Raw genomic sequence first — 24,250 nt, 5'->3', positions numbered from 1 at the left:
AGCACCGCCTGTTTTTCTGTTGCTCCTCGAAATCAACCTTCTTGCTTTATCACAGTTGGCAAGAAAGGGGTTCATCAGGCATACGAGGTGGACACATAGCTAGCTATATGAGGGTAATTTATTTCGACCGACTCAAATGTTACATGAGTGACAGCTAGCTAACACGTTAGCAGCTAGGTGGATGACAAGCTAGCGATGATCGTGGTTTTGTTTGCCCTGTCAAAACCGTTATTTTTAGGCAGCTAACGTTAACTTTTTAGCATATTCTGTCAATCATCGAGATCAACCCAAATGGCAGAGAATTGGCAGGACGCAACCTGTCAACAGGCCAGGTTGATAGCAGGTCGCCTGAATGAGCTTCTTTCCACTGGCCTAGACCTCTTGCACTCAGAACTCGGGGTGGATTTTGGAGTGAAGCCCGAGATTCCGCCATGGTTGATCTTCTTAGCAGCGTGCATTGGGCTCGTGCTAATGGTGGCTATGTGGGCCTCGGCCTGTCGCGGGCTCTTCAAGAAGCGACCGACCATAATTGAAGTTGAGACCATGGAAAGCACTAAACCAGCTCCTATCAAGACGGCAAAAGCAGAGGAACCGAAGAAAAAGAAAGGGAAACCTACAGATAAGGTAACGTTTCCAATGTTGGCTTACTAGCTAGTTATGCTATGCTAATTTTGACAGCTCTGTCACAGTAGCTAGCTAGTAGTTAGTAGCCGACATTAGCATGATTCGGCTAGCTAGATTAACCTGTCACGTGAGCCAAACTAATATTTGTTTTTAATTAAGCCTTGTCTTCTCTTTTGCCCTACAGAAATCACAGCCAAATGGTAGTGCAGTTGCTGAGCTACAAGAGGAAGTCAGAGTGACTGAAGACAACCTGCCAGTAGTGCCACATTCTCAAGTCAAGACAGAAAAGGCTTCTGAGGTAGGCCTAATGTTGCATGTAGAGGAAAATTATTGTATGCAAGCCTAGGAGACTAGTGAAAGAGTTAAATCTGTTGTATACAAAACAAAGTCCGTTGTATGCAAAATAACTTCAGATATGCTTGGTTATAACTAGCTACATAATATCCCAATTTCTGCACTAAACATGCCTTGAAGATTGAGAACCGGCCTTATGGCGTTTGTAGTGGAGTTTTACTAGTGATGATGTGGCTTTTAGACTAGAGGCCTGCCTCCCTTAGGACTCCTACTGTCCTGTGATGTGCAAGTGCCAGCTGTCTGGTTGCCAGATTTTAACTTGCAGATGCAGCAAATCCTAAAGGATGGGACCATGGCTTCCTCACTTAGCTTGTGTCAAGTGTGGCTCCTCCATGATCAAATACAGCTTTCAACCCAGTTGACTGTCAGTCTGTCAATCAATGCTCTTTATAGTTGTTTTAGGCATCAATCTGCATTGAGGGGCTGACACTTAAAACATAATACTTTTGATTTGTTTGGTTTATAGCGTTTGAGATTGTAAGGACCGTATAGCCTATAAATTACATGTCAAAAGGCTCTTGGTACACAGATTTAAGGGAACAGGATGGTGTATGTGACTTGAGATTTGCCTTGTAGCATTAATCCACCATACATGTTGAAATCTATATATTTAGGTAAAGAATACCAAGAAGAAGCAGAAACAGGCAGTAAAGGAGGCTAAGACGGCTTCTTCTCATGGCAAGGAATCGGAGGAAGGTACGCCATACAATACCACCAACTGTTTGAATCAATTGTGCCTAGCAAAGCGCAGTGGGGCATACATTTACAGCTAATTATTACGTCCTTTCAGAGAAATTGAAATTAGTCATATTTTAATGTGTTAGATTAAATCATTCATAGACTATCATTCATGCAATCTGACCTGAATTGGGGGGGTGGAGGACTGCTCTAGGATCAGCTTTCTCCCTTTCCAATCTTACCTTAACATTAGAATTATTCCACAAGACTGACGATGGGTCAGCTCCTAGAGAGATCACCTATGGTTACAAATATTGAGGCGGCTTATTCTAATGCTTACCTTATAATAATGCACTAAATCCAGGTTGTGCAAATGTTACATCATGAAATATATTGAGACAAAAATGTATCGGTAGCTTACAAATATCTAAATAAAACTAAATTGCATTAACATGAAATTGATTTCCATATCATTCATATATACATGTGTATGTAGCCTATACAGTATTTGTATTTTAATACAGTCATCTCGGTTTTCATTTGAAGCGTACGCCTTTTGTTATGCAAAAAAAATGGCCAACTTTGTTTTTGTAGTCAGTCTACAAACTTCTGAAGTTATCAGCAGTCATAGAAAGACGGATAAACATCTGTGTATAAAGTGACGCGGAAGGGCAAAAAAACATCTAACAACGTACTTAGCTGTTCTACGAGTGGTCTGAGGCAGTCGTTAAATAATGAGCATTTTCAAGAGCAACTTGAAAATGTTACATCTCTGAGCAACAGCTCGGAGATGTAACAATGTTCCTAAGAAGGTTAACGATGAACGTAGTCTTGAGATGGTTTTGGGAAACTGGGCCCAGAGCCTGTGGATTTGAACATGAGATGTAGGCCTATTTAATTTCCTCCCACTAACCTTCCCCATGTTTCTATCAGTATCAGGCACCTGGGAGACCAAGGTCAGTAACAAGGAGAAGCGTGAGCAGCGCCGTAAAGACAAGACGACCAGTGACGGCTCAGGGAGCCCTGGAGGAGTGGATCCTCTGCCTAGTACTCCTCCCACAGTGTCAACCAAGGCCAGCCCTAAAGCTGCAGCCCCTGGGTCTGGCTCTGAGAAGAAAGAAAAGAAGAAGAAAGGTAAAGCTAGTTAGGTCTATCACCTTATGGTATACCACTTTGCTGGCAAAAGGCGGCAGCTGAGCAGGCCTGATCATGGTTAAAGACACCTACACTTTCACAAACGTTCTGTAAACAGACTAATTTGGCATCCAGGGAGACTGCTACTCTCTGTCTTCTCCTGTTATTGAGTTCTGCTGGTCCCCTGTTGATCAGACCTGCTATAAATACAGACCCTGGAGGACTCCGAGCCCAGAGAGAGAGGTGTAGCTTCTGCTGTTTGTCAACTGCTCTGTTAGCTTGTAATCCAAACTGACATGCTGCGTTTCACCACTGAAACAATAGAAAAAATGAGCATATCAGTTTGCGTTCCAGGCTACTGCTCTTTGTGTGTTGACCTGCTCTCCCTTTGCAAATAGGAAATAGAAATGGAAATATAGCTACAGCCTTGCCTTTAAACATCACTGTTATTTCCCCAGGAGAATCCTCCAAAACCAAAGCAGAGAAAGCGGATGCCGTCGCCGTAGTCAGACCTCAAGGTAAAAAAATATACATATTGATTCAAATGAGGGTCTGATTAAGGCTTAGGGTGAAATCAAATCATGTCCCATTTTAAGAAAAACTATTAGTTTACATGCTCTTACTTGTATAGTACTTGGTTGGAATCTATTTCTTAGGCACACTATTTAAAGTGGTGCCAATGTGTGGATGTTCTTGAAGGGTGTTAAATGTGTGTGTTGGTGTCAGCTATCAGCAGTGAGGAGGCTCCGCCAGTGACTGGAGAATGTACTGACCGGGCTGTGACGGCCCCAGGCCTTACCATTGTTCCTGATGAGGAGCACTGGACCACTTCTGAGGGCAACCAAGACACCGCTGTCTGGGGGCACGAGACTGAAAGTAATGATAGTAGTAATATTTCCCTGGAATATACTGCATATGTACATATTAATCAAATCAAACTTTTTGTCATATGCAGGGGATACAGTATACACAGTAGAATTACATTTTTACTGGCAGGAGTTTTCAGTGAGATTTTCTATTGCAAAGTTGTGTTATTAGGAGGGTGGACTTATTAGGAGGATCCCTAATAACAGAGAGAAAGGCTAAAGACCTGAATCTAGTCTCATTAACCAGACTAACAGTTGGCACTGCAGGTAATGGGGCTGACTGTTCTTTGTGGACTCCTGGTGTAGGATCACATTTTGGCCTCTAGACGGCATGGTTTACAGTACAAACAAGTATACTTCCCTACAAAGGCAAAATGCACAAACTATACATTTGGTCCAAAATATTTTATCTGTTGTAATGGCCAGGTATATTATCTGATTTGTGTGGTATTTAGTTTCCTGACACAGGAACAAGCCAGTTAATCAGAATATATAATGGTGTATCAAAAATTGCTGTCTGTCTAGACAGAAAGACTGAAGTCAGACTTTGCAGTAAAAACAATTACTTAGTTACTGTGTTTTGCCTTTGTAGGGCAGTATAGATATTTAATCAGATTGTATAATTTCAAAAAATAAACTACTAAAGGATAAAAAAAAAAATATGGCAATATTAGTTTGAGTATATTGGTGATAGTCCGCCATGAAGCCAAGTCGTGTGTGTGTGTTCCAGCAGTGGAACCCCAGCTGCCGTCTCCCAGCCAGCCTGAGCCTCAAGTGGAAGACGAGTGGTCTGGTCTGAGTAAGTAAAACAAACCTTTACACTGGCAATAAAAGTCATAGCAGGGATTAGATCACATAATGAGTAGTTATACGGGTTGCAAGGTGGTCTGTAGATCAGTGATTCTGCGCAGTCCAACTGTATTGTAGTCAGGAGACTGCTGTAGGAGTGAAAATCACCATCTCTGTCTGTACCATGTGTTGTAAAGGTTGTGTATTTGTGAGGTGTTTTAACTAGAGCTTTCCTCCGAATGGGTTTTCAGGTGGTGATGGGTCTGCTGCTGCAGCGGACAGGTGCTCTGACTGGAATGCCCCAGCGGAGGTGTGGGGGAACTATGAGGAACTCTCTGCTCCAGTAGAGGCTGCCCTCGAAGAGCCCCTGCCAGAGACCGTCAAGGTCAGTCGCCAGTTGTGATAACACTTATTTAGGTGCCCCTCACGAGAGGTTTCTAACATAAAGGGCCTGTTCCTGGTTAAATAAATAACATGCCTTATATTTAAATACTGTCAATATAATCTGGGAAAATTGAGGAGAGAGACACCATCTCCAGAGTTAAACATCATTTCATCATGAAGAGAGAAGTCAGGGATTTAATTTAAATGTTGCATTTAAAAACCTCTAAATATAACCTTATGCATATGTGAGGATAGACTGACTGGTAGTGTGCACTACGTCCTTGGAATATAACTACAGTGCAACAGTTGCTTGTAAAGAGACCATGCTGTATCCTGTACAAGGTTCTGCACAGAGTAATAGTAGTGATTTGGGGGTTGCTTCATTTCAAAAGCCTCTGTCAAACAAAACTGCACATTTTAAATTTCAGAAGCCTTCTCATGTAAAAAATATATATCTGCTGCTTACTGTACGCACTCCCCTTGTTATTATTTTGACTTTTTAAGCTCAAGTTGGGGACAGGTTGTCAGGTTGTTGATTTAGGTTGAGCAGTCTAGATCTGTCAAATATTTGATTTAGTTTTGTGCTTTGAATGTTGTTTCACAGCAGGTATCTGATGAAGAGAGAGACAAGGCGGAGCCTGCCGCTGATGGAACTGGTAAATCTAAGAAGAAGAAGAAGAAGAAGAAGAAGCCAGCTGAAGATGCTGTAGTTACTGGCCAGGTAACACCGTAGACTAACCACTTACTGGAATTCCTCCTTAACAACATTACAATGTTACTATAGTGATTAGTCTTATTACACAGGAATAGAGCAACTTAATTTAAACTGTTACCATCACTCATTAGAACTACATTGCTGAGTCCTTCATTGGGTTATTGCTTCCTGTGGCCTTTCTGATTGGCTCATATTTGTTCTGTTTTTCTGTGATTGATAGGAGTCAGAGGAGCCAAGTAAAAAGGTTGTTGCTGAGGCCAAGGTGAAGAAGCAGCCAATCCAGGAGCCTGCTGCTCCTGCTGTCAATGCTACTGCTTTGACGGTTGGTGACTGTTCTATAGACCTCAATGGCCATGTCTCAAATGGCACTCTATTCCCTAATAGTGTACTACTTTTGACTAGGGCTCGTCAGGACTATAAAGGAAATAGGATGCCATTTCGTTTAGGGGACCCCTGTTGGCCCAAGAGCACCCCTGTTGGCCCAAGAGCACCCCTGTTGGCCCAAGAGCACCCCTGTTGGCCCAAGAGCACCCCTATTGGGAAAAGCTCTTTACCATCTTTAATCCCAAGGTTTCTTCTTCCTGCAGGCAAGAGTGGAGCAACCAGTGGTGGTTCAGAACTCAGCCCCCATCACACAAGTGCCACCCCAACCCGCAGAGACGGAGCCTACTGCCAAGCAGAACAGTCTACCTGCTCCAACACATAGTAAGTGTATCAGAACTAAATGTGAATCACACAAGTCTGATCTAGAGGTAGTGCTGCAGACCCTGGACTACGTATCTCTGCCAACAGCTGGGGTTTGATCCCTTACTTCACTTTATACTTTCCTCTATTCTATATCCCCACTCATTCCTTGCTATACTATGATCACAATAGAAACACATTAATATTAAAGAAGGAATAGCTTTGCCTTGCCCTCAAACCGTTCAGATCTAGACATAATAGTGGGCTGCTTGGTGGTGGTCCTGGGCAGGGCCGCCATGTTGTGTGATTGACTGGGCCACCAAGCTGCCTGCTCACCTTCTTCCTCTGAACCAGATGTCGTCCCCTGGTTGTGGCAAAGTGTAGCTCTTGATTTCTGGAGGCGTAGGAAGCAGCTAGGCCAGGTTATTACTCCCAGATGTCCCCTCTCTCCATTGTTTGATTGGCTATCCCAGCTCTGAGCTAGTGCATCAGTCCTTCTCTTTAATGTATCAATCATACGGTTGTAACATTTAGGTAACTTTCCTTAAATCCTATTTGGAAGATTCCTGGAATAAATGTTGGAATAAGCAGGAAGTCCAGGAGAGTTACAGAAATGTTGCAACCCTAAAAACTCAAGACTGTATACAGGTAGGGCTGCAGTTCTCGCTCAGCGTCCACTCAAACTTTTCTACAGCTGCACTGTTTCTCAATCCACTCCTGGAGGACCACACCTCTACAGGGTGCACCTTTTTGTTTCAACCCAGCTAATATCCATGCCATTGATTGAATGATTCAGGTGATAGTACTGGGAGAGAACAAAAATGTTCATTCCCTGGTGATCCTTCTGGAATGGATTCTACACACTTCCTGCTTCTAAACTCTTCGTTTCTGTTTTCTATTTATGATTTTTTTTTTTACAACCTGTCTTGTCTTACAAGGAGTCCCGTATTGTATTGTAAGACTTTTCTCCCTGTGTGTTTTCCCCTATAGAAAAACCTGAAGAGAGCCAGCCTTCCAAACCAGTGAAGAAGAAGCGGGCAAGAAGAGAAACATGAGTTGGAGTCATGAACATGAAGTTATATGCAAAATACTTTGGATAAAACAGCTGTTTATGCAACATATAAATACTTGCCCTTTTAAAAACGGAAATATCAAACATCTAAGTTCTGACCGGCCAGCTTCATGTCCAAAATGCAGCCTGGTCAAGCAGACTGGATCTAGATGAACTGTAAAGCTAAATTCTGCGATTCTGATCAATATCGTAGTGTGGGCACACCATATGAAAACTGTTTTCCAATTCCAATGAATCTTTCGAACGATCATGTTTGATGATTAGACACCTAGAAAATGACTAATAAATCCTGATTTAATAGTGATTGGGATGTTGTGGCTTTGAGATTATTATAGAGGAAGAGTCAGCCGAGTCACGTTACAGGGCTTTATTCTGCAGTCTTTGTTTGCTGTTTATATCGTTAACCATATTGGTGCAGTGACTCCTGCTCAAAAGGTCAAGTCCAACACTATAGGGTCGTGTTCAATAGGGCACATGGTAGCAAACCGTTTTTGAAAGGGAAAAACAAAATAAGCGATTGCTATCTATGTCCAGGTAGTCCTCCCTGTTTCAGTAAATGTTGTACTGTTTGGTGCCTAATGGACACGACCCAAGGGAATCATGTTTAGCATTTGGATGCAGGTGGTGTTAGTCGCTACTGTTCTGCTGAACATGGAAAAGAGACATACTTTCAGTTACTTGCTGTTATTTTGATAATCAGTGTTGTGCTCAGACTGTGTAGTTGCTTCTACCATTGATGGCTGTTGTCCTGTCCACCCATGGTTGATGATTCAAAAGTCCTCAACCTTTTGTAACCTCTTTGTAATAAAAACGCTTCAAGCCATATGTAAAATTAATAAAGGCCCTTTTCTATATTTGATTTGTCGTTTATATTTCTATTGTTTTTCCTATTAATCAGTTCTCTTTTTTCTTTTGAGCAACTGATTGGTGTGTAGTGAAAAGTAATGTTTAGTCCTGCTGTAGACAGGATGGTTTCAAACTGCTTTAATCAATGATGTACTTGTAATGATGCAGTAATCAGGAATACAATTTGATGCCTTAGTTGGTTGGGTAATGTAGGCATGTGCTCTACCAACCGTTTTAATGTGTTGATTGTATCCTATGTTGGACCATGTTTATTCTGCACCCTGAATCTTTCTTCCTCTGGAAATGTAACGTGAATTGCTTCCATTTTTCCTGATTGGGGATAGTAATGTCTCCGTTGAATTATTTAAATGTGTTTGATACTTTTCATTTACCTCTGTCTTTATTGTCAGAATGTTCCAAATGCAATAGAATCAAATATGCCCTTTGTGAATTTCTACCATAAAGATCATAAAGGCACTTGTGAAGCGTCAATATTCTTATTCAACATATCCCAATAAACAGCAGGCAGCTAAAGTGTAACTATTTAAATTTCCCGGCTTTGGTGAGGGATGATGGGAACATTATTCTCGAAACAACTGGTTACATCACCGGCTCTTGATCCTATCTGGCTCAGGTCACATGCTCCAATGTTTGCTACTTGCCTGAGTTGATCACTAGAGGCACGGAGAGGCTTTTATCACGAATTGCAGACGACACCGCGCACTGCGGAGAAGAAATTCACGTCGATCTATTTGGATTGTTTATCATTAACAGATATATATATCTGCGAAGTGCCTCCTCCTCGGATTGTACAATATGATTTCCCCGTGGGACCGATGGCATTCCACCAGATGCTGCCTGTGCTGTCATGTCCGCACGGGCACGGTTATCCTGGGGGTTTGGTATATGGTGAGCATCCACAGTCGCTATTATTCACATATCACTATTTAGATAGCTCAACAAAAACGGTATGTTATTATTTGTAGGACGTTTTTCCATGTTAAATGACGTTTATCCAGCAGAAAGTAGTCTCATTGTGATTGGCTGCACGTGTTAACATTTATTTAATGGATTGTTTTGTTAATTATGGATGAACAAGTTATTCCGCTAAGGTGTCAACGTAACCTAACACCATTGGGGAAAAAACGTTCATTAATTTTTCAGTACACTCAGCCCTTCAGCACAGGTACACAGGTCTTGTGTCAGGTAGAAAGAGGCCTTCAGGCTTTGGCAATAATTAATTTTCCGTTATGCGCATATGGCCTAGGCATATGTATAATTCATTTAAAAGTTAACGCACCATCTCTCCTTGTGGAGTCTTTCCATCATGTTGACATTAAATTGAATGTCAGCCTACATTGCTGAGTTAAAGAGGTAGTTCACTCAAATTATACAATTACTGTTTCCTTACCTGGAACACAGTCAAATAGTTCCTAAGTAAGTCATCATATAATAAAGTAATTTGGGTGAACAAGTTATCCCTTTATAAGCTGAGCTGTTATTATGTATCTGTATCCTCCTGTCAGTCTGACTGGTCCTTATGTCTTTGTGTTTAGCTGATTAATGCCATCAAATGCTTGTGGAACCTTTCCTTCATGTTGTGGTTGAACCTTTTCCTAATGTTGATCTATTAATGTGTATCGTGTTCCTATCTTGTTTGTCAGTCTAAATGTCCATATGTCTTAATGTCGTTTAGCTGATCAATGCGGTGGTGTTGCTCATCCTCGTCACGGCCCTGGGTGATCCTGACCAGTACCATCTGACCAGCGCTGAGCTGGCTAACGACTTAGATGACATGGATGACGCCAGTAAGTAGCCTACAGCTTTATGCTGGGATAGATGTGTGTGACGTTGCATAGGCCTGCCCACGCCTCCTCAGTAGCCTGACGGGCCAGTGTGTTTGTGCTCTAGCCAACTCCTCTCAGAGTCTGTTGTGTATGTGATGACAACGATGGAAACTATTATGGCGTTACGTATCAATGCCAAAACTACTGGTTTTATAAATCACTTCATATAATTGAAAGCAGCCAATAGTCAGTATTTCTCTCACTTCACAATAAAGCAAATCAAATCTCTCAGTCCGTGGGCACGCGTGTCTAATGTTCAGCTGTGTTGTGTATTTTCCCAAACTTGCTAAATCAGCTAGGTCTTGCCCAGGTTGGAGGTGAACTGTAGCGGCATATGCTGGCCAAATTGACATGTCTGCCACTGGCTGGCTGTCGGTACAGTAGTGTCTGATTGAAACTGACTGAGTTGACCCAGTTCCGGTCAGATTAAGCCGTCCCGTGATCCCTTTTGCCGTTGGTCCAGCTGGCCCTGCATTAGGCAGGCTATAGAAATATAATTACTAGAACGGCCATCCCTGTTCAAGTCAATGTGCCATGATGGGTGGAACAGCAAATTTCTACGAGGCAGGCAGTGATTCAGTTCAGGTTAGTTACAGAACTAAAGCAGACTGGCTTTTGTTCTGTTCTGTTGGAGCAGACTACTGTGTTCTGTCGGAGCAGACTACTGTGTTCTGTCGGAGCAGACTACTGTGTTCTGTCGGAGCAGACTACTGTGTTCTGTCGGAGCAGACTACTGTGTTCTGTCGGAGCAGACTACTGTGTTCTCTGGGCTGTGCACAGATGGACAGGATTACTGTGACGCTGACCGTCGGTGACACAGTATTTTTGTTTTCTGTGAAATCCAGAGCAAGTTGGGTCATTTTCACATAATCAGTGTCAAACTAGGAATGAGCTGAGTTTATTATAAACTTATAAATTACTGTGAGATGAATTCAATCACCATCCAAGGACAAAACACATTTTTTTTTTTCATCATTTGCTACAGTTATTAATTCATTTGAATGCAGACCTTGTATACAGTATGATTTCCCTTCTATTCCAGACATGTGTATTGCTTCAGCGATCTCGTTGCTGATGATCCTAATTTCTGGGATGGCGACCTACGGTGCGTATAAGGTAAGCAAACGTCACGTCAATAGCGTTCTGCTGTTGCTTGTACTGGTATACTATGTCTGCTTTCATAAGAATGAATACAGATGAAAACACTAGGAGGATCGTCCAAATATAGTTTAAACTTTATTGTCCAAATGTAGTTAAAAAAAATAAAAATAAACGTTCAAATCAAGATTTACAGACATGGTCTTGAATGGCTGCGTCCCACTGGAGTAAGTTCACCAAACCTCCCACCAGAAACACATTGATTTACGTTTAATGCATCGGTCAGAACGTTGTGTTTGAATCTTTGTTTTTTCAGATAGATATATTAGTCTTTCCTGCAGCTGCATCTCTTCAGATGCTATTCTCTCGTGGCTAACATAAAACTGGTTTTCCTGTTTCAGCAACATGCTGCCTGGATCATCCCATTCTTCTGCTACCAAGTCTTTGACTGCGCACTGAACACCCTGGTGGCTGTTAGTATTGTGGTCTACCCCAACACCATACAAGATTACCTCCAACAGCTGGTAAGAAGGACTCCGAAGTAAAACTCTTATTCTAATAAAGTGCCTGAAATGACACTCTATTGCCTGTATAATGCACTAGATAGTGCACCATATAAGGAATTGGGTGCCATTTTGGATGTAGCCACCACACTCTTTACCGCCAATCTCACTGCAGCTGATTTTGTCTGTCTGACTGTCTGGTGTCACCCTCACAGCCTGAGAACTTCCCCTACAAAGAGGACATCATGGCCATGAGCAATGTGTGCCTGGTCTTCATCGTGCTCCTCTTCATCGGATGCATCCTCGCCTTCAAGGTAACTGCTGCTGAACTGACACACACACATTGTATCTTTTCGTTACTTACTGTGTGAGTGACAAAACAGTGCTTATGCTGTGTGAGAGAGGAAAATGGTGCTCATCTGAGGAAGTTATTTTTATGGCAGAAACCCTTGGGGACGGACAGAGGGTCCTGCAGCGGTTCAAATGCCCGGCAGGAGCCGTTTCACAAGGCTGTTGTTTTCATAACACTATAATGGGAGCCATTGAGGCAGTGCCCTCGTCAGTGTTGCTCTTGGCCCATCCAGGTTAGAGAGCTTTCACATTAGCTCTGACAGACTGTCAGATGATGCCAACTGCCAACGTCCCACCACACTATACAACTCTGTTTTATGGCATTGTAAAAGCCCCTCTAAAAGGCCTGCTAGTTCTATTAGGCTGCTGCTACAGAGCTCCTGTGTCTTACAAAGACCATCCAGATGGAGGGAAACCGATTGAGAGAAAGAGGTTGTGGTTTATTTTGATAGACTTCAGTAAGGCTCTGTGTCACCATGTAAAATTGTGGAGATGCCTTACTGCGAGCATCTTAATGCAAATATGCTTTAATAATGAGGATGACCACACGTTTCTATTTCTTCTGGTCCAATCCAAAAGTAAGGGTTGATACGTAGCTCAGCTGTCAGTGAGTGATAACTGTTCTGTATAGATGTTGCTACCTCTACCAGCATATCATCCACAGAGGATTGACGATTGTATGTGAGTTTAGCACGTTGAGTAATGTCTTTTGGAATTGCTTACAGAATGTCTATAGACAGTATATACCAAATGGAGGTCTACAGCTTTTACTTTATATTGTTGAAGAGCCCGTAAAAGTGACAGAGGTGTCAATTCATTAAAGTGGTGTGTGCAGTGGGATATACAGTGCATTCGGAAAGTATTCAGACCCCTTCCCTTTTCCACATTTTGTTACGTTACAGCCTTATTGTAAAATGTATTAAATAAAAAATGTTCCTCATCAATCTACACACAATACCCCATAATGGCAAAGCAAAAACAGTTTTTTTATTTTTTTTTAAATGTTTGCACATTTCTTAAAAATAAAAAACAGAAATACCTTATTTACATAAGTATTCAGACCTTTGCTATGAGACTCAAAATTGAGCTCAGCTGCATCCTGTTTCCATTGATCATCCTTGAAATGGTTCTACTATTTGATTGGAGTCCACCTGTGGTAAAGTCAATTGATTGGACATTATTTGGAAAGGCACACACCTGTCTATAAAAGGTCCCACAGTGGACAGTGCATGTCAGAGCAAAAACCAAGCCATGAGGTCGAAGGAATTGTCCCCAGAGCTCTGACACAGGATTGTGTCGAGGCACAGATCTGGGGAAGTGTACCAAAACATTTCTGCAGCATTGAAGGTTCCCAAGAACACAGTGGCCTCCATCATTCTTAATTGGAAGAAGTTTGGAACCGCCAAGACTCTTCCTAGAGCTGCCCGCCCGGCCAAACTGAGCAATTGGGGGAGAAGGGCCTTGGTCAGGGAGGTGATCAAGAACCCGATGGTCACTCTGACAGAGCTCCAGAGTTTCTCTGTGGAGATGGGAGAAACTTCCAGAAGGAGAACCATCTCTGCAGCACTCCACCAATCAGGCCTTTATGGTAGAGTGGCCAGATGGAAACCACTCCTTAGTAAAAGGCACATGACAGCACACTTGGAGTTTGCCAAAAGGCACCTAATGAACTCTGACCATGAGAAACAAGATTATCAGGTCTGATGAAACCAAGATTGAACTCTTTGGCCTGAATGCCAAGTGTCACGTCTGGAGGAAACCTGGCACCATCGCTACGGTGAGGCATGGTGGTGGCAGCATCATCCTGTGGGGATGTTTTTCAGTGGCAGGGACTGGGCAACTAGTCAGGATCGAGGAAAAGATGAATGGAGCAAAGTACAGAGAGATCCTTGATGAAAACCTGCTCCAGACCACTCAGGACCTGACTGGGACGAAGGTTCACCTTCCAACAGGACAATGACCTAAGCACACAGGAAAGACAACGCAGGAGTGGATTCGGGACAAGTCTCTGAATGTCCTTGAGTGGCCCAGCCAGAGCCCGACCTGAAAATAGCTGTGCAGCGACTCTCCCCATCTAACCTGACAGAGCTTGAGAGAATCTGCAGAGCTTGTAGCCTCATACCCAAGAAGACTCAAGGCTTTAATCGCTGCCAAAGGTGCTTCAACAAAGTACTAAGTAAAGGGTCTGAAAACATATGTAAATGTTTTATATATATATATATATATATATATATATATATATATATATATATATATATATATATATATATATATATATATATATATATATATATATATACACAGTTGAAGTCGGATGTTTACATACACCTTCCCTGTAGCTCAGTTGGTAGAGCATGGTGTTTGCAACACCAGGGTTGTGGGTTCGATTCCCACGGGGGGCCAGCACAGAAAAAAAAAAAAAAAATGTATGAAATGTATGCATTCACTACTGTAAGTCGCTCTGGATAAGAGCGTCTGCTAAATGACTAAAATGTAAATGTAAAAATGTACACTTAGGTTGGAGTCATTAAAATTCGTTTTACAACCACTCCACAAATTTCTTGTTAACAAACTCTAGTTTTGGCAAGTCGGTTAGGACATCTACTTTTTTAAATTGTTTACAGACAGATTATTTCACTTATAATTCACTGCATCACAATTCCAGTGGGTCAGACATTTACATACACTAAGTTGACTGTGCCTTTAAACAGCTTGGAAAATTCCAGAAAATGTCAATTTGAGGTGTACCTGTGGATGTATTTCAAGGCCTACCTTCAAACTCAGTGCCTCTTTGCTTGACGTCATAGGAAAATCAAAAGAAATCAGCCAAGACCTCAGGAAAAAAAATTGTAGACCTCCACAAGTCTGGTTCATCCTTGGGAGCAATTTCCAAATGCCTGAAGGTACCACGTTCATCTGTACAAACAATAGTATGCAAGTATAAACACCATGGGACCACGTATCCGTCAATCCGCTCAGGAAGGAGACGCGTTCTGTCTCCTAGAGATGAACATACTTTGGTGCGAAAAGTGCAAATCAATCCCAGAACAATCCCAGAACAACAGCAAAGGACCTTGTGAAGATGCTGTTGGAAACAGGTACAAAGGTATCTATATCCACAGTAAAACATGTCCTATATCGACATAACCTGAAAGGCCGCTCAGCAAGGAAGAAGCCACTGCTGCAAAACTGCCATAGAAAATCCAGACTACGGTTTGCAACTGCACATGGGGACAAAGATCGTACTTTATGGAGGAATGTCCTCTGGTCTGATGAAACAAAAATAGAACTGTTTGGCCATAATGACCATCGTTATGTTTGGAGGGAAAAGGGGGACGCTTGCAAGCCGAAGAACACCATCCCAACCGTGAAGCACGGGGGTGGCAGCATCATGTTGTGGGGGTGCTTTGCTGCAGGAGGGACTGGTGCACATCACAAAATAGATGGCATCATGAGGCAGGAATATTATGTGGATATATTGAAGCAACATCTCAAGACATCAGTCAGAAAGTTAAAGCTTGGTCGCACATGGGTCTTCCAAATGGACAATGACCCTAAGCATACTTCCAAAGGTGTGGCAAAATGGCTTAAGGACAACACAGTTCAGGTATTGGAGTGGCCATCACAAAGCCCAGACCTCAATCCTATAGAAGATTTGTGGGCAGAATTGAAAAAGCGTGTGCGAGCAAGGAGGCCTACAAACCTGACTCAGTTACACCAGCTCTGTCAGGAGGAATGGGCCAAAATTCACCCAACTTATTGTGGGAAGCTTGTGGAAGGCTACCCGAAACGTTTGACCCAAGTTAAACAATTTAAAGGCAATGCTACCAAATACTAATTGAGTGTATGTAAACTTCTGACCCACTGGGAATGTGATGAAAGAAGTAAAAGCTGAAAGAAATCATTCTCTCTACTATTATTCTGACATTTCACTTTCTTAAAATAATGTGGTGATCCTAACTCACCTAAGATGGAATTTTTGCTAGGATTAAATGTCAGTAATTGTGAAAAACTGAGTTTAAATGTTTTTGGCTAAGGTGTATGTAAACTTCCGACTTCAACTATTTTGAGCAGTGTAGATATATATATATATATATATATATATATATATATATATATATATATATATATATATATTGCTCAAAAAATAAGGGACCACTTAAACAACACAATGTAACTCCAAGTCAATCACACTTCTGTGAAATCAAACTGTCCACTTAGGAAGCAACACTGATTGACAATAAATGTCACATGCTGTTGTGCAAATGGAATAGACAACAGGTGGAAATTATAGGCAATTAGCAAGACACCCCCAATAAAGGAGTGGTTTTGCAGGTGGTGACCATAGACCACTTCTCAGTTCCTATGCTTCCTGGCTGATGTTTTGGTCACTTTTGAATGCTGGCGGTGCTTTCACTCTAGTGGTAGCATGAGACGGAGTCTACAACCCACACAAGTGGCTCGGGTAGTGCAGCTCATCCAGGATGGCACATCAATGCGAGCTGTGGCAGGAAGGTTTGCTGTGTCTGTCAGCGTAGTGTCCAGAGCATGGAGGCGCTACCAGGAGACAGGCCAGTACATCAGGAGACGTGGAGGAGGCTGTAGGAGGGCAACAACCCAGCAGCAGGACCGCTGCTGGGTTGTTGCCACCAGTCAAACTCTCATTTCATTTAGTAAGTACCTTTGCGCCTTTGTGCAAGGAGGAGCAGGAGGAGCACTGCCAGAGCCCTGCAAAATGACCTCCAGCAGGCCACAAATGTGCATGTGTCTGCTCAAACGGTCAGAAACAGACTCCATGAGGGTGGTATGAGGGCCCGACATCCACAGGTGGGGGTTGTGCTTACAGCCCAACACCGTGCAGGACGTTTGGCATTTGCCAGAGAACACCAAGATTGGCAAATTCGCCACTGGCGCCCTGTGCTCTTCACAGATGAAAGCAGGTTCACACTGAGCACATGTGACAGAGTCTGGAGACGCCGTGGAGAACGTTCTGCTGCCTGCAACATCCTCCAGCATGACCGGTTTGGCGGTGGGTCAGTCATGGTGTGGGGTAGCATTTCTTTGGGGGGCCGCACAGCCCTCCATGTGCTCGCCAGAGGTAGCCTGACTGACATTAGATACCGAGATGAGATCCTCAGACCCCTTGTGAGACCATATGCTGGTGCAGTTGGCCCTGGGTTCCTCCTAATGCAAGACAATGCTAGACCTCATGTGGCTGGAGTGTGTCAGCAGTTCCTGCAAGAGGAAGGCATTGATGCTATGGACTGGCCCGCCTGTTCCCCAGACCTGAATCCAAAGGAGCACATCTGGGACATCATGTCTCGCTCCATCCACCAACGCCACGTTGCACCACAGACTGTCCAGGCGTTGGCGGATGCTTTAGTCCAGGTCTGGGAGGAGATCCCTCAGGAGACCATCCGCCACCTCATCAGGAGCATGCCCAGGTGTTGTAGGGAGGTCATACAGGCACGTGGAGGCCACACACACTATTGAGCCTCATTTTGACTTGTTTTAAGGACATTACATCAAAATTGGATCACGTGTGTGTTTGTTTGTTATATATATATATATGTATGTATGTATGTATGTAGTGTATGTATGTATGTATGTATGTATGTGTGTGTGAGTGTGTGTGTGTGTGTGTGTGTGTGTGTGTGTGTGTGTGGGGGGGCAAATTCTAAAAACCTGTTTTTGCTTTGTCATTATTGGGTATTGTGTGTAGATTGATGAGGGGGACACACACACAATTTAATACATTTTAGAAAATGTGGAAAAAGTCGACGGATCTGAATACTTTCTGAATGCACTGTGTATATATACAGCTGCTTTACCAGATGGTGTTGTTTGGCTGGATAGGACAGAACCCCCAGAAAGCTACCGCACTGCTCACTGAGCGTGGTGATGTCAGGGAACAATGAGAGCTTGTTTTTGTACCACTCTCCTGAATGAGCTGTACTATACCTTTGTGCAATGGACTGGACATTGAGTCTTGTACTTTTCTGAATGAATGAAACCCCTCTGCATTGGGCTGGAGATTGAGTCTTAACACTTTCTGAATTAATTATACAGTACCCCTTTGGATTAAGATGAATATTGAGCCTTTGACAGATACTGTAACTTTAAATCATGTCAGCTGTTGATAAAGTTATTTTCTTTCATGTCTTTGATAATGGCTTTCCCTTTGCAGGCGTACCTGATAGCGTGTGTGTGGAACTGCTACCGGTATGTGCGTGCAAGAAGCACCACAGAAGTCCTGATATACGTCACTACTAATGACACCACGGTAAGTCACAGGATACAAGCATCTGTTTCAATTGCTGTACAGTACATAACTGACAAGTCCTACATTATGATATGGTGGGTTCGTTTTTGTGTTTTATACTAGTCTGCTGTAGTTACTACAGTGTAATGCAATTTCCTCTGTTCAGTTAGGTGGGTTTGAAGAAACTGACGTATCCTCCAGACAAACCACCTCTGTGAATGCTAACCACCTTTTTGACAGTTATGTTTTTCCACAAATATTGACATTGCTTTTACTCCTACAATAATATGTTGTAATTTCCAACTCAAACAGCAGCTGAAAAAAATATACTGTTTCTGTTATTCACTCTAACATTTTGCTTGCAAAGTTGAAACAATCTAGACATTTACCAGTGCTGTACTATCATAATATATCTCTTTGTATTCATATGATACATCTCATCTATTCTATAATTACCCATCCCTCCCTTCCTCATTAACTCCCTCTGCTTTGTGCTCTGCATTCTGGAGAAAGTACAAATCATAAGTCTATCATAAAGCATTTATCTTATCTCGGTGTGATGCTATTGTGTGTTTACAAAGAAAGCATAGAAACCTCACATCCAATGGAAAAAGGATTCACTTATTCCAGGTCACTGATCAGGTTCATATTATGCGTAGGTTAGGTTCCCCTCAAGACGGTGAGGGAGAGCGCATTCCAACAGTAAAGCCATCATGTCAGAGTAGGAAGGAAGTATAAAGCTGTAGTAAGTTGGGCTGTAGTAAGGGGCTTTGCGTGGATGAGGCCGGAAAAAAGTCCACACTGGCAAACTCATTAATATGGCTACAGTACATTGGCCACCAACTCAATGAAAAGCTCTCGGTCTGTCTCTCTCTCTCCTACTGGTATCATATAGCCCAAGCTTGGCCACCTGGCCGCTTATCCTCTGCTTCCGCTGCAGATATTACAACACGTTATCCACTGTTGAACCAGGGGAGGGAAGAAATGCAGCCTGAAAACATGGCATTAGCGAGGGGAGGATCTGGTTTAGCTTTCAGATCATTGCAGCACTGCTCATCCAGCGAGCCTGGGGGAAGAGGATTACTGTGTGATGTCACAATGCAGGTGTAGGAGAGGAGATTGAGGGGTTGTCAGAACAGTGTTTGTACCTCTACGATGAGAGTCAGAACAATACTATTATCAGGACTTTTTGTTCCACCAGTAGAATGTGTCACTGTATAATGTTGTAATTGACAAGAGTTTGATGTCCAAAAGGGATGAAGTAGGCTTATGTAAATTGCATTTTTATTTGTCCCCAGAATATAAACCTTAAATTCAAAGCCACTACGAATGGCTCATGATGCTCATGATTTCTTTTGAACATGTAGAGCACAGGTCAGCTACAGTCTGGCAAATTTTCAACGTTTTTTTTGTTCTGACCCCCAAATGTTTTTATCACCTGGAATTCAGCTTAAAATCTGTTCAAGTATTTCAACCCCCCCCCCCACCCCCACCCCCCACCCCCCCCCAAAAAAATAGACATATGTGATACAGTCTCTTTTTGGGCTTAGTTGTGGTCAATTTGCAGCATACAAATTATTTTTATGTTCCGGCCCCAGACCATCCCCTCCGACCAGAAATCGTAATCTATTTTTTGAACCATGTTGTGTTGCTACCGTGTTGTTATCATGTTGTGTTTCTGCCATGTTGTGTTGTTGTCTTAGGTCTCTCTTTATGTAGTGGTGTCTCTTGTCATGATGTGTGTTTTGTCATACTTAAAAAAAAAAAAATTGTACCCGTCCCCGCAGTAGGCCTTTTGCCTCTTGGTAGGCTGTCATTGTAAATAACAATTTGTTCTTAATTGACTTGCCTATTTAAATAAAAAAAGACAAATAGTTGCCTACCCCTGATGTAGAGGAATGACGTGATGTTTTGCTCTAGAGAAGCTGAGGCCCTTCTGGTGCTCCTGATGTGTAAAACACCTTAGCTATAAAGGGACTGGACGAGACTGCTCTTTTTAACCATTCAAATCATTAGTCAAATGTGCTAGAAAAACCACATACTGCCTGCCATGCTTTCTGTAGGTCTAGGCTTTTCAATTAAGGCTTCCAGTGGGCAAGTGGTCAGAAAATATTCTGGTAGTCCACCAGTCTACGGGAGTGTTCTGATTCCCTACTTCTCTCCTGAAGTGTGCACTCACTCACTCCCCTCCTAAACTTAAATGCTTTGGATTAAGTGATTTAGAGGGAGTTTCCTACACCAGTCCATTCCTTTTAAATCTATAGTGGGGATTGACCGAGTGCACACTTCATGGATAAAGGTAGACTGCAGCCATCTGTGTATTATTGACAGGTTATTATAATCAGGGACACTGCATTGCCTTCCGACAGGTGGCGTCACTCCACACGACACTAAGCCCTCGATCAGAGCAGATGGAGTCGTGCTATCTGACATCACTGGTCTGAGATCAGAAAGGTCCACCGTGACATGGACTCCAGTCTGGACTATAATGCCATTATGCCCCTAACCAGTGCCTTACTGTTACTTACTTACTGCGTGTGAGGATGACAATGGCATACTCTAACCATATTTTACAGTATCCTCTGCCGGTGTTGTCCATCGAAAATGCATTGAATCATAGATGTTGCCTACAGTATGTCTCTGTGTCAGTAGGAAAACCAGGATGGGTTACATACATCTGAGATACACACACACACACACACACACACACACACACACACACACACGGCCAGCCATTTCCCATGATAGTATTTGGTGTGTTCCCCAGAGAGAGAGAGTGTAGTAGTCTGAAGAGAGAACATCTGAGACTGAGTTCTACTTTACCTCATCAAAGACATAGAGGAACTGGCTGACTGAACTTGACTCATTTCAGTCAGATAGGATGTGAATATGGTCTGCAGTGGACTTGCCTTGCTGCCTGAGAACCACAGTCACAGCCTGGAATCCAAACGGTTTCACTTCACTGATTTCAGTCTGGACCTGCTCCAATAGACTTGTACCATATTCATTCATGGCCTCCCTTTCTCCCTCTTAATCTTCTCTCATCTCTCTATTCTCCCATCCAGACTATTTTAAGATCATTACAGATCTGTTTTGAAATCCTCTGTCATCCTCTCTATATATGACCATCGTGTCACTTCCGGGAGCTCACACTATTTTCACTTTATCCTCAAGAGTATATTTGACCAACTGCTGTTTGGAATCAGACCAATACGCAGCCTATTACTGCTTGTAGTCTTTGCCAGTGACAAAAACCAATATATTCAAAACCATGTCAAACAGTTAAATAGCACTTTGATGTCTGTTGTCAGTCACACATTAGAAGACTCTGGTCTTGATCACCCTTTATTCTGTATTCCCAGGTACTGTTACCCCCATATGATGACACCATGGCTATTCCATCCAAGAACGCTCCTCCCCCCTACGGGGCACCCTACATAGCATGAAGAACCTGGGCCGCTGTTCTGCTGACGGACTGGACCCCCTTGTTACTACAGCAGCCAGACATTCCAACCAGACCTGGGCAACAAATATAATATGTTTTCTTTCCAATACATTATGCATTTTATAGTTGGCATTTGATAACTGTCACACTGGGTGTGTAGTGTTAGCAATATTTTAATTAAAAAATAAATGTTTTGTAATAATTTGACTGAGACCCCAATACTACTGATTCTTTCCAGAGAATTTTACCTATACACATTTACTTACTACTTACCTGTTACTGTGATACTGTTTAACATTATACTGTTTATTTGGAGTTATTTATTTTCACTGATCTACAGTTGAAACGTCGAGCAGGAAAGTGATATGCAACAGAGTTAAACTATGAGAGCGCTACTAAGCTGTACTTCTACATGTTCTCTACTGTCAGTCCTAGTCCAAAGGCCACCCACCAGAAACTTGTTTCCATGGTCCCCTCCTGTATTCCCTGTTCACCCACAACTGCGTGGCCAAACACAACTCCAACGCCATCATTAAGTTTGCTGACAACACAACACAATCACCGACAATGATGAGACAGCCTATAGGGAGGAGATCAGAGAACTGGCAGTGTGGTGCCAGGACAACAACCTCTCCCTCAATGTGAGCAAGACAAAGGAGCTGATCGTGGACTACAGGAAAAGGCGGGCCGAACAGGCCCCCATTAACATCGACAGGGCTGTAGTGGAGTGGGTCGAGAGTTTCAAGTTCCTTGGTGTCCACATCACCAACGAACTATCATGGTCCATACACACCAAGACAGTTGTGAAGAGGGCACAACAACACCTTTTCACCCTCAGGAGACTGAAAAGATTTGGCATAGGCCCCCAGATCCTCAAAAGGTTCTACAGCTGCACCATCGAGAGCATCCTGACCGGTTGCATCACCGCCTGATATGGCAACTGCTCGGCATCTGACCGTAAGGCACTACAGAGGGTAGTGCGTACGACCCAGTACATCACTGGGGCCAAGCTTCCTGCCATCCAGGACCTATATAACAGGCGGTGTCAGAGGAAAGCCCATACAATTGTCAGAGACTCCAGTCACCCAAGTTATAGACTGTTTTCTCTGCTACCGCACGGCAAGCGGTACAGGAGCGCCAAGTCTAGAACCAAAAGGCTCCTCAACAGCTTCTACCCCCAAGCCATTAGACTGCTGAACAATTAATAAAAATCGCCACCGGACAATTTACATTGCCCCCCCCCCCTTGTATACTGAATGCTACTCGCTTTATGTTTGTTACCTATGCATAGTCACTTTGCCCCCACCTACATGTACAGATTACCTCAACTAGCCTGAACCCCTGCACACAGACTAGGTACCGGTGCCCCCTGTACATAGCCTCGTTATTCTTATTGTGTTACTTTTTATTATTACTTTTTATTTTAGTCCTGCTTGGTAAATATTTTCTTCTTCATGAACTGCACTGTTGCTTAGGGCTTGTAAGTAAGCATTTCACGGTAAAGTCTACACTTGTTGTATTCGGCGCATGTGGCAAATAAAGTTTCATTTAATATGAAGCAAGTACTTGTGAGAGACCTACACAAATCAAATCAGGCACTGCAACCCCCCCCCCCCCCACCCACCCACAAAAAAATGTATTGCCCATGATTTAGGCTGGTCCCAGATCTGTATGTATGGCATGACAATTACAGTCAGAGGAGTTGGCTTAAGCATACACAGATCTGAAAACAGGCAAATGAGGATTGTATCCTCGACTCAAAAATATTTATTTGTTTTGCCCATGGTCACTGTTCATTGTTGGATTGCCTTTACAAACAACTTCCTTTCTGATGGGGTGCATTGAGAGGATGTATGAAGTGTTGCTATGCGAGGAAGGATTCCAAAGATTCAAAGCACCTGCCTGTAATCTAACTGAGATGATCGAAGAGCAGAAGTCATATCACCAAGTTACTCGTACGTTTTAGTTTAGTGTGTGTAGAAAACTGTCATTATCCTGAATTATTACAACAGGACTGTGTTGAGTTGACATTTCTTTATTTTTAAGGTTGAGTTTTATGACTTGTGCATTTGATCTTATATCTGTGTTGTTTCCAATAAAGGAAAAAGTGGTGGTTTTGTTTTTTTAAATGAAGCCAATGTAAGCAGACCAGTCTGCTCTGCCGGATGCTGTTATTGGCAAGCTGTTCCCCAAATGGGGGATGTCCTCTGAGGACTCAGTCACATTTAACCGTCTGCTGCTGCAGCATAAAAAGACACAGAAGTTACATTTATTTGTCTATTAAAAACACATTTCATTGATGGACAGATCTTGAGTTTTTATTTTGGATTCATAAGTATCATGCTGTGTGTTGTATTTACTGTGCGTCTCATTTTACTATGTTGTACACTTTATCACTTCTAAGTCAGGGGCTACGGTTCTGTTTTTCAAAAGGGTTTTGAGACAAATCCAGTATAGTATTATTGTGTTACATTACATCACTGCTTGGTAGGCCTATGAGATGAAAACCAAAGGGAAAAGTCAAGGACTAAAAGACCTCGTTTTTTCTTCGACTGGCACTAATTCTGTCATCCTTAATTCATAAACCTGAATAATGGA

At 42.7% G+C, this 24,250-nt stretch overlaps 2 protein-coding genes across 4 annotated transcripts; both read left to right on the top strand.

The window, feature by feature from the left end:
- The first annotated feature begins 30 nt into the window (after window positions 1-30).
- On the top strand, window positions 31-8,154 carry lyric (LYRIC protein). 3 transcript variants are annotated; one of them, XM_014158286.3, is made up of 12 exons: window positions 31-624; window positions 809-922; window positions 1,593-1,674; window positions 2,590-2,790; window positions 3,249-3,308; window positions 3,517-3,666; window positions 4,390-4,455; window positions 4,697-4,830; window positions 5,434-5,550; window positions 5,765-5,866; window positions 6,132-6,249; window positions 7,219-8,154. In XM_014158286.3, the coding sequence occupies exons 1-12, from the start codon at window positions 292-294 to the stop codon at window positions 7,281-7,283; spliced, it is 1,542 nt and encodes a 513-aa protein (XP_014013761.3). In that variant the 5' UTR covers window positions 31-291; the 3' UTR covers window positions 7,284-8,154.
- Window positions 8,155-8,772: 618 nt separating this feature from the next.
- LOC106579220 (lysosomal-associated transmembrane protein 4B) lies at window positions 8,773-23,952 on the top strand. The gene is made up of 7 exons (XM_014158920.3): window positions 8,773-9,055; window positions 9,843-9,954; window positions 11,036-11,109; window positions 11,493-11,615; window positions 11,810-11,908; window positions 18,133-18,228; window positions 21,570-23,952. Exons 1-7 carry the CDS (start codon window positions 8,963-8,965, stop codon window positions 21,651-21,653), a joined length of 681 nt encoding a protein of 226 aa, XP_014014395.1. The 5' UTR covers window positions 8,773-8,962; the 3' UTR covers window positions 21,654-23,952.
- The last annotated feature ends 298 nt before the right edge of the window (window positions 23,953-24,250 follow it).

Source organism: Salmo salar, chromosome 02 (assembly GCF_965601325.2).
Source record: "Salmo salar chromosome 02, fSalSal1, whole genome shotgun sequence".
Classification (NCBI taxonomy): domain Eukaryota; kingdom Metazoa; phylum Chordata; class Actinopteri; order Salmoniformes; family Salmonidae; genus Salmo; species Salmo salar.
Note: the sequence above shows the minus strand (reverse complement) of the source record. Positions and strands in the feature narration are given on the sequence as shown.